Source organism: Neoarius graeffei, chromosome 12 (genome assembly GCF_027579695.1).
Source record: "Neoarius graeffei isolate fNeoGra1 chromosome 12, fNeoGra1.pri, whole genome shotgun sequence".
In the NCBI taxonomy this organism is placed as follows: Eukaryota; Metazoa; Chordata; class Actinopteri; order Siluriformes; family Ariidae; genus Neoarius; species Neoarius graeffei.
Genome location: NC_083580.1, coordinates 55,262,560 through 55,272,945, shown reverse-complemented (window position 1 = coordinate 55,272,945; position 10,386 = coordinate 55,262,560). Strand labels below are relative to the sequence as shown.

The 10,386-nt window shown below is 40.2% G+C and overlaps 1 protein-coding gene across 5 annotated transcripts in view; it reads left to right on the top strand.

Moving 5' to 3' along the window:
* The window catches only part of chrdl2 (chordin-like 2), a 49,421-nt gene that overhangs the window by 4,200 nt on the left and 34,835 nt on the right, over positions 1-10,386 (top strand). For all 5 annotated transcript variants that reach the window (XM_060936053.1, XM_060936052.1, XM_060936056.1 and 2 more), the window contains exon 4: positions 4,871-5,016. In XM_060936053.1, the coding sequence (XP_060792036.1) occupies positions 4,871-5,016 (146 nt within the window). The remainder of the gene's footprint in view (positions 1-4,870; positions 5,017-10,386) is intronic.

Below are 10,386 nucleotides of genomic sequence, written 5' to 3'. Positions count from 1 at the left end.
TCTTAAGAGAAGGTGGGTCATGCAGCAAAACAATGACCCTAAGCACACAAGTCATTCTACCAAAGAATGGTTAAAGAAGAATAAAGTTAATGTTTTGGAATGGCCAAGTTAAAGTCCTGACCTTAATCCAATTGAAATGTTGTGGAAGGACCTGAAGCGAGCAGTTCATGTGAGGAAACCCACCAACATCCCAGAGTTGAAGCTGTTCTGGACAGGGGAATGGGCTAAAATTCCTCCAAGCCGGTGTGCAGGACTGATCAACAGTTACCGGAAATGTTTACGTGCAGTTATTGCTGCACAAGGGGGTCACACCAGATACTGAAAGCAAAGGTTCACATACTTTTGCCACTCACAGATATGTAATATTGGATCATTTTCCTCAATAAATAAATGGCCAAGTATAATATTTTTGTCTCATTTGTTTAACTGGGTTCTCTTCATCTACTTTTAGGACTTGTGTGAAAATCTGATGTTTTAGGTCATATTTATGCAGAAATATAGAAAATTCTAAAGGGTTCACAAACTTTCAAGCACCATTGTAGATGTGTGAAAAAAATTTTTTACCATAAAATGCAAGAGACAATGGATAATCAGGTCAGTAATAAAAATGAAGATGACATATGTGTGTGTGTGTGTGTGTGTGTGTGTGTGTGTGTCTACCTACTGGTTAACTATCGATAGACATAGACAGAGAGAGAGAGATTAATGAGCAGTACAGTGCAAGTTAGAGTCTTCATTTTTATGACTAATCTGATTTTCCATTTTGTCTTGCATTTTATATTTATTTTTTCAAAGCTCTGTAAAGATAAACAGATATCTTTCTTTCCATCTGTCTGTAGGTAGTTATCCAGTAGATAGATAGATAGATAGATAGATAGATAGATAGATAGATAGATAGATAGATAGATAGAACCCCGATTCCAAAAAAGTTGGGACAAAGTACAAATTGTAAATAAAAACGGACTGCAATGATGTGGAATTTTCAAAATTCCATATTTTATTCAGAATAGAACATAGATGACATATCAAATGTTTAAACTGAGAAAACGTATCATTTAAAGAGAAAAATTAGGTGATTTTAAATTTCATGACAACAACACATCTCAAAAAAGTTGGGACAAGGCCATGTTTACCACTGTGAGACATCCCCTTTTCTCTTTACAACAGTCTGTAAACGTCTGGGGACTGAGGAGACAAGTTGCTCAAGTTTAGGGATAGGAATGTTAACCCATTCTTGTCTAATGTAGGATTCTAGTTGCTCAACTGTCTTAGGTCTTTTTTGTCGTATCTTCCGTTTTATGATGCGCCAAATGTTTTCTATGGGTGAAAGATCTGGACTGCAGGCTGGCCAGTTCAGTACCTGGACCCTTCTTCTACGCAGCCATGATGCTGTAATTGATGCAGTATGTGGTTTGGCATTGTCATGTTGGAAAATGCAAGGTCTTCCCTGAAAGAGACGTCATTTGGATGGGAGCATATGTTGCTCTAGAACCTGGATATACCTTTCAGCATTGATGGTGTCTTTCCAGATGTCTAAGCTGCCCATGCCACACACACTAATGCAACCCCATACCATCAGAGATGCAGGCTTCTGAACTGAGCGCTGATAACAACTTGGGTCGTCCTTCTCCTCTTTGGTCCGAATGACACGGCGTCCCTGATTTCCATAAAGAACTTCAAATTTTGATTCGTCTGACCACAGAACAGTTTTCCACTTTGCCACAGTCCATTTTAAATGAGCCTTGGCCCAGAGAAGACGTCTGCACTTCTGGATCATGTTTAGATACAGCTTCTTCTTTGAACTATAGAGTTTTAGCTGGCAACGGTGGATGGCACGGTGAATTGTGTTCACAGATAATGTTCTCTGGAAATATTCCTGAGCCCATTTTGTGATTTGCAATACAGAAGCATGCCTGTATGTGATGCAGTGCCGTCTAAGGGCCCGAAGATCACAGGCACCCAGTATGGTTTTCCGGCCTTGACCCTTACGCACAGAGATTCTTCCAGATTCTCTGAATCTTTTGATGATATTATGCACTGTAGATGATGATATGTTCAAACTCTGCAATTTTACACTGTCGAACTCCTTTCTGATATTGCTCCACTATTTGTCGGCGCAGAATTAGGGGGATTGGTGATCCTCTTCCCATCTTTACTTCTGAGAGCCGCTGCCACTCCAAGATGCTTTTTTTATACCCAGTCATGTTAATGACCTATTGCCAATTGACCTGATGAGTTGCAATTTGCTCCTCCAGCTGTTCCTTTTTTGTACCTTTAACTTTTCCAGCCTCTTATTGCCCCTGTCCCAACTTTTTTGAGATGTGTTGCTGTCATGAAATTTCAAATGAGCCAATATTTGGCATGAAATTTCAAAATGTCTCACTTTTGACATTTGATATGTTGTCTATGTTCTATTGTGAATACAATATCAGTTTTTGAGATTTGTAAATTATTGCATTCTGTTTTTATTTACAATTTGTACTTTGTCCCAACTTTTTTGGAATCAGAGTAGATAGATAGATAGATAGATAGATAGATAGATAGATAGATAGATAGATAGATAGATAGATAGATAGATATCTGTTTAGCTATATAGATGTGTGAAACAAACTTTATCTATCTATCTATCTATCTATCTATCTATCTATCTATCTATCTATCTATCTATCTATCTATCTATCTATCTATCTATCGGTTAACTATCTATAGACAGATATACAGAGAGATGGAAAGAAAGATATTTGTTTCTCTATATAGATGTGTGAAAAAAATTTTCTTACCATAAAATGCAAGAGACAATGGATAATCAGGTCAGTAATAAAAATGAAGATGACGTGTGTGTGTGTGTGTGTGTATCTATCTACTGGTTAACTATCAATAGACACAGAGAGAGAGAGAGAGAGATTAATGAGCAGTACAGTGCAAGTTAGAGTCTTCATTTTTATGACTAATCTGATTATCCATTTTCTCTTGCATTTTATATTTAAAATTTTTTCACAGATCTATATAGATAAACAGATATCTTTCTTTCCATCTGTCTGTCAGTTGGTGGTTAACCAGTAGATAGATAGATAGATAGATAGATAGATAGATAGATAGATAGATATCTCATCTCATTATCTCTAGCCGCTTTATCCTTCTACAGGGTCGCAGGCAAGCTGGAGCCTATCCCAGCTGACTACGGGCGAAAGGCGGGGTACACCCTGGACAAGTCGCCAGGTCATCACAGGGCTGACACATAGACACAGACAACCATTCACACCTATGGTCAATTTAGAGTCACCAGTTAACCTAACCTGCATGTCTTTGGACTGTGGGGGAAACCGGAGCACCCGGAGGAAACCCATGCGGACACGGGGAGAACATGCAAACTCCACACAGAAAGGCCCTCGCCGGCCCCAGGGCTCGAACCCAGGACCTTCTTGCTGTGAGGCGACAGCGCTAACCACTACACCACCGTGCCGCCATAGATAGATATCTGTTTAGCTATATAGATGTGTGAAACAAACTTATCTATCTATTGGTTAACTACCTATAGACAGAGATACAGAGAGATGGAAAGAAAGATATCTGTTTCTCTATATGTTTGTTTGTTTTATCTATAACCGCTTATCCCGTGCGGGGTCGTAGGGGGCGAGCTGGAGCCTATCCCAGCTGAAGATGGGCGAGAGGCAGGGTACACCCTGGACAAGTCGCCAGCTCATCGCAGGACTGACACACACTTCGAGACACAAACAACCATTTACACTCATGGTCAATTTAGAGCCACCAATGAACCTAACCTGTATATCTTTGGACTGTGGGAGGAAACCCATGCAGACATGGGGAGAACATGCAAACTCCACACAGAAAGGCCCTCATCGGCCACTGGGTTCGAACCCAGAACCTTCTTACTGTGAGGCGACAGTGCTAACCACTACACCACCGTGCTGCCCGTTTCTCTATATAGATGTGTGAAAAATGTTTTACTATAAAATGCAAGAGACATTGGATAATCAGGTCAGTAATAAAAATGAAGATGACTGTAACTTGCGCTGTAATTTGCGCTTGCATTAATATCTATCTATCTATCTATCTATCTATCTATCTATCTATCTATCTGTCTGTCTGTCTGTCTGTCTGTCTGTCTGTCTGTCTGTCTGTCTGTCCGTCCGTCCGTCCGTCTATACACAGACAGACAGACAGACGGAAAAAAGATATCTGTTTATCTATATAGATTTGTGGAAAAAACTTTTAACATAAAATGCAAGATAATTATAATAATCAAATAAGATAATCAGATTAGTAATAAAAATGAAGATGACTCTGTGACTTGTGCTGTACTGATCATTAATATCTATCTATCTATCTATCTATCTATCTATCTATCTATCTATCTATCTATCTATCTATCTATCTATCTATCTATCTATCTATAGACTGTTTTCACCAGTGCTGCTTAGATGAGCAGTGATAATCTCATGTCATGTGCAGCACAGACGCCATTAGGATTTTTATAGGAGTTGTTTGAATGCCTTTAATATTATTCATGTGACATGGTTAGTTTTATGTGATGCCTTGTCTCAGCTGGCTCTGTCATTTTATGGCTCATATCTCAGTAGTGACAAGTTACACTCACATTATTATAATGCATGGAATGTTTTGAGTTTAGCACTGTGTGTTCAAACACTGAAACTCTGAACTAGTTCTTAGGCAGAGGATATTCATGAACAGCATGTTACAAGTTACAAAGAATTCTTCATTAGTAATCTGATTTTCTGTCTGTGTATAGATACTTGATAGATAGATAGCTGTTCATTTATATTTAAAAAATCTTTTTAATGTTTCCATTTTCGAATAATGTTCTATGTATTGCTGCATTCTGACACAGATGAGCAGAGGCCCCCTGCAGGTTTGAGAGCTCCTGTTAAAACCTGTCGCTACAATGGAACCACATACCAAATGGGCGAGACGTTCACTAATCACGATTTGTTCCCATCCCGACAGTCCAACCAGTGTGTTATGTGCACATGCTCTGTGAGTGATTGCATGTTTTACAATGCTTTCCCCCCCTACATTCCTTTTATATATGTAAAACACAACCTTGTCTTTGTTTTTATATATTAAAAACCAGCCTGATTTTTATGTTAAAACTTAAAAGTATGTGATCCATCTGCATTACTGTCATTTATCATTACAAGCATGCCATGTCATTAATATAAGATTCTGTCTGGTACTTTCATCAAAAATAAGTTGAAGGGATACCTGTTATGTTATTTTTTATTTTGTAAAGTTTGTATGCATTATGTGAAGAACAAAGCATTCTGTGCTGTAATAATCAATGATGGAGTGGTCTGACACAAAATGGAATTACTGTGACCACCCTGATGTTGAATATTTTATCTATAACAGCATCTCCCAATGTTTTGTTCTTCCCATACCACAGCAAATTAATTTTTAATTTATTAAAGAATAATACTTCATACAACCCCAAATCAGAAAAAGTTGGGACAGTATGTTGAAATTAAATAAAATATAATTGAAATTAAATCTGAAAACAATGATTTGTAAATCTCTGACCTGTATTGCACTCAAAACAATACAACAGCACATTATTTGATGTTTTACCTCATCAACTTTATTGCTTTGTTTTGTTTTTCAAAATAAACACATTTCTATTTTGATTCTTGCAACACGTATGCAACAGTATGGGGTTGTCATATTTTTCATTTCAAAATTTGCCACATATTCTCTTTTGGGGACAGAGGAGACAGGCACCCTCTTCTTCTGCAGCCATGCCTTTGTAATATGTGCAGAATGTGTCATCTTGAAGGCAGCATATGTTGCTCCAAAATCTCGGTGTACTTTTCTGCATTAATGTTGCCATTACAGAAGTGTAAATTATCATTGCCAAGGGCACTGACACAACCCCATACCATCACAGACCCTGGATTTTGAACTTGTTGCTGGTAACAGTTTGGATGGTCCTTTTCATCTTTGGTCCAGAGAACATGGCGTCCATTTCATCCAAAAAAGAGCTGAAATGTTGATTCTTCTTACAACAGTTCACACTTTCACTGTGTGACAGTCCATCCCAGATGCCTCCGAGCCTAGAGAAATAGACGGTGTTTCTGGACATAGTTAACATAAGGCTTCCTTTTTGCCCAGTAAAGTTTTAATTGGCATTTGTGAATGTAACTCTGTATCATAGGCCAAGTTTACATTAGACCATATCTGTCTCGTTTTCTTCGCGGATGCACTGTCCGTTTACATTAAAACGCCTGGAAACGCCGGGAAACGGGAATCCGCCAGCTTCCACGTATTCAATCCAGATCGTGTCTGGTCCGGTGCTGTGTAAACATTGAGGATACGCGGATACGCTGTGCTGAGCTCTAGCTGGTGTCATCATTGGACAACGTCACTGTGACATCCACCTTCCTGATTCGCTGGCGTTGGTCATGTGACGCGACTGCTGAAAAACGGCGCGGACTTCCGCCTTGTATCACCTTTCATTAAAGAGTATAAAAGTATGAAAATACTGCAAATACTGATGCAAATACTGCCCATTGTATAGTTATGATTGTCTTTAGGCTTGCCATCCTTCCACTTGCAAGTGGTAAGTGACTTGCGCATGCCCGATATGCACTGAGAGTACACACACAGCGGCTCAGTCCCGAATTACTGCTCGTGCACTTCACTCGCACGCTCTGTGAGCTGCGCAGGGCCGGAGTGCGCACCCTCCAGAGGGCACTCGCTGTTCAGGGCAGAGTGATTTGGAGCGCAGGATGCCTGCGGAGCCGAGCGTATCCGTGTATTGGCGTTGCTGTGTGCAGGTGAATCGTGTATTGGTGTTGCTGTGTGCATGTTAATCGTTTTAAAAACGTTAATCTGATGATCCGCTGATACGGTCTAATGTAAACCCCACCATAGTGTTTGTATGTTGTCTGTGTGGATTTCCTCTGGGTGCTCTGGTTTTCCTCAAAGATTAGGTTAACTGGATACTCTTAATTGCCTATAGGTGTGAATGCTTGGGTGGGAACTGCTCTATGTCCTTGATGTCCATCCTGGGTAGCGCTCCTGAGCTAGCTAACAAATCTGCAGTAAACAACTATGGCTGGCATATGAGAAAAAGAAGACCACATGGGCTCAGGGTTACTTTGGCAAACAGTATAATACAGAGTTACAGATTCAGATTTTACTGCAGATTTGTTAGCTAGCTCAGGAGAGCTACCCAGGATGGACATCAAGGACATACAGTGGTGCTTGAAAGTTTGTGAACCCTTTAGAATTTTCTATATTTCTGCATAAATATGACCTAAAACATCATCAGATTTTCCCACAAGTCCTAAAAGTAGATAAAGAGAACCCAGTTAAACAAATGAGACAAAAATATTGTACTTAGTCATTTATTTATTGAGGAAAATGATCCAATATTACATATCTGTGAGTGGCAAAAGTATGTGAACCTCTAGGATTAGCAGTTAATTTGAAGGTGAAATTAGAGTCAGGTGTTTTCAATCAATGGGATGACAATCAGGTGTGAGTGGGCACCCTGTTTTATTTAAAGAACAGGGATCTATCAAAGTCTGATCTTCACAACACATGTTTGTGGAAGTGCATCATAGCACGAACAAAGGAGATTTCTGAGGACCTCAGAAAAAGCGTTGTTGATGCTCATCAGGCTGGAAAAGGTTACAAAACCATCTCTAAAGAGTTTGGACTCCACCAATCCACAGTCAGACAGATTGTGTACAAATGGAGGAAATTCAAGACCATTGTTACCCTCCCCAGGAGTGGTTGACCAACAAAGATCACTCCAAGAGCAAGGCGTGTAATAGTTGGCGAGGTCACAAAGGACCCCAGGGTAACTTCTAAGCAACTGAAAGCCTCTCTCACACTGGCTAATGTTAATGTTCATGAGTCCACCATCAGGAGAACACTGAACAACAATGGTGTGCATGTCAGGGTTGCAAGGAGAAAGCCACTGCTCTCCAAAAAGAACATTGCTGCTCATCTGCAGTTTGCTAAAGATCATGTGGACAAGCCAGAAGGCTATTAGAAAAATGTTTTGTGGACAGATGAGTCCAAAATAGAACTTTTTGGTTTAAATGAGAAGTGTTATGTTTGGAGGAAGGAAAACACTGCATTCCAGCATAAGAACCTTATCCCATCTGTGAAACATGGTGGTGGTAGTATCATGGTTTGGGCCTGTTTTGCTGCATCTGGGCCAGGACGGCTTGCCGTCATTGATGGAACAATGAATTCTGAATTATACCAACGAATCCTAAAGGAAAACGTCAGGACATCTGTCCGTGTACTGAATCTCAAGAGAAGGTGGATCATGCAGCAAGACAACGACCCTAAGCACACAAGTCATTCTACCAAAGAATGGTTAAAGAAGAATAAAGTTAATGTTTTGGAATGCCCAAGTCAAAGTCCTGACCTTAATCCAATCAAAATGTTGTAGAAGGACCTGAAGTGAGCAGTTCATGTGAGGAAACCCACCAACATCCCAGAGTTGAAGTTGTTTTGTACAGAGGAATGGGCTAAAATTCCTCCAAGCCGGTGTGCAGGACTGATCAACAGTTACCAGAAACATTTAGTTGCAGTTATTGCTGCACAAGGGGATCACACCAGATACTGAAAGCAAAGGTTCACATACTTTTGCCATTCATAGATGTGTAATGTTGGATCATTTTCTTCAATAAATAAATGACCAAGTATAATATTTTTGTCTCATTTGTTTAACTGGGTTCTCTTTATTTACTTTTAGGACTTGTGTAAAAATCTGATGTTGTTTTAGGCCATATTTAGGCAGAAATACAGAAAATTCTAAAGGGTTCACAAACTTTCAAGCACCACTGTAGAGCAGTTCCCACTCAAGCATTTACACCTATAGAGAGTGTGCATGTGACGTCACGAGGTCACGTGATATTTGTTTATCTGCCATCTTGGACGGCATAGCCGTGCATAGAACTTAGACGAACCCGTTCTAATTATCAAGTGTGTGGGAGTAGATCTTTCGAGAATGGTTATATCTTGTTCAGCATTTGGTTGTACCAATAGACAGGGCCAAAAGGAGGGCCTGCCATTTTATAGATTCCCCGCAGATGAGGAGAGACGCTGTTTTTAGTCACTGCACACTTTATTGGACCATTAGGGTCTTTTCAAAATATTAGTTAGAACTTGCTGTATAATTGTAGTATACTGCACCACCTATCACCAAGTTGTGATAAAAAAAATATAACTGGTTTTCACATGGACGTGTAATATTAATTTTCTTAATACAGGGATGCAAACGGCGCGCCTTTTGGCAGATGCCGCCTTTTTCACGGCTGAATCGTGCAGATCCGATTTTTTTTTGGGGGGGGGGGGGGGGGGGGCGTTGGAGTGTCTGAATAATTTCATCAAAGTAAATTCTGTATTAAAATTACTAAATGAGCAAATGCCATTACAGTTCATGAAACATAGGAAGTATAAGTATGAGAAGAAAACAGTAAATCAGAAAGCTGCGCACATTTGCGCAGCTTCTGCGCAAACGTGTGCAGCTTTCTGATTTACTGTTTTTCAGACAAAAACATGCATATTTACAACCTTGTCATTATCTGGAACTGAGTTTAGATTTCGAACATTCTTACGATAAAACGTCCTGCATAGTCTCTTTATGATAAACGTCTTAATGCCACTTACCCGTGAGGTTATCAAGTAGACGTTCTTCTTCGGAACCTTCCAGAGGTATAGTTGGGATACCCATCCTGCAACAAAATATTTATAAGCTTCCAGGCTCTTGTAAGCTTTGAGGGCTTTGCCAGTGTAACACGATTCACGATTAACAAGAAAATTGTAAATGTCGTGGTAGGCCAGATCGGGCAAATCGCCAGCACCGCAGCTCCGAATTTCCCTGAACAAGGATTGCGGCAAGTTGTACGGACCTGCAATCCCCAACCTGGAACACTTTTCCACATAACGCTGCCTCACATCACCTTCAAGATGCTGAACAAACTTAGACAAGTTATCGCGCGATGTAGATGGGGTATTTTCCGAATTTTCTTGGGGATTACTCCCTGGATCCATTACGCTCGCGCAAGGTAAACAATCCTGAAGCCGTCCAATATGGCGGAGTAAACACGGACGGGTCACGTGACTGCACATCCTCTATAGGCAATTTAGAGTAGCCATTTAACCTAATCTTTGTGGGAAACCAGAGCACCCAGAGGAAACCTACACAGACAATATACAAACTGCACACAGAAGGGCCCCTGTCAGCCATGAGGTTCGAAACCAGAACCTTCTTCCTGTGAGGTGACCATTGCACCGCCATGCTGCTCTCTCACATGGTTATATCAGCTATAAACGAATGATGGTTCTTGATGCCGTGCTGTCTGAGTCTTGTGGGTGTTCAGCTTT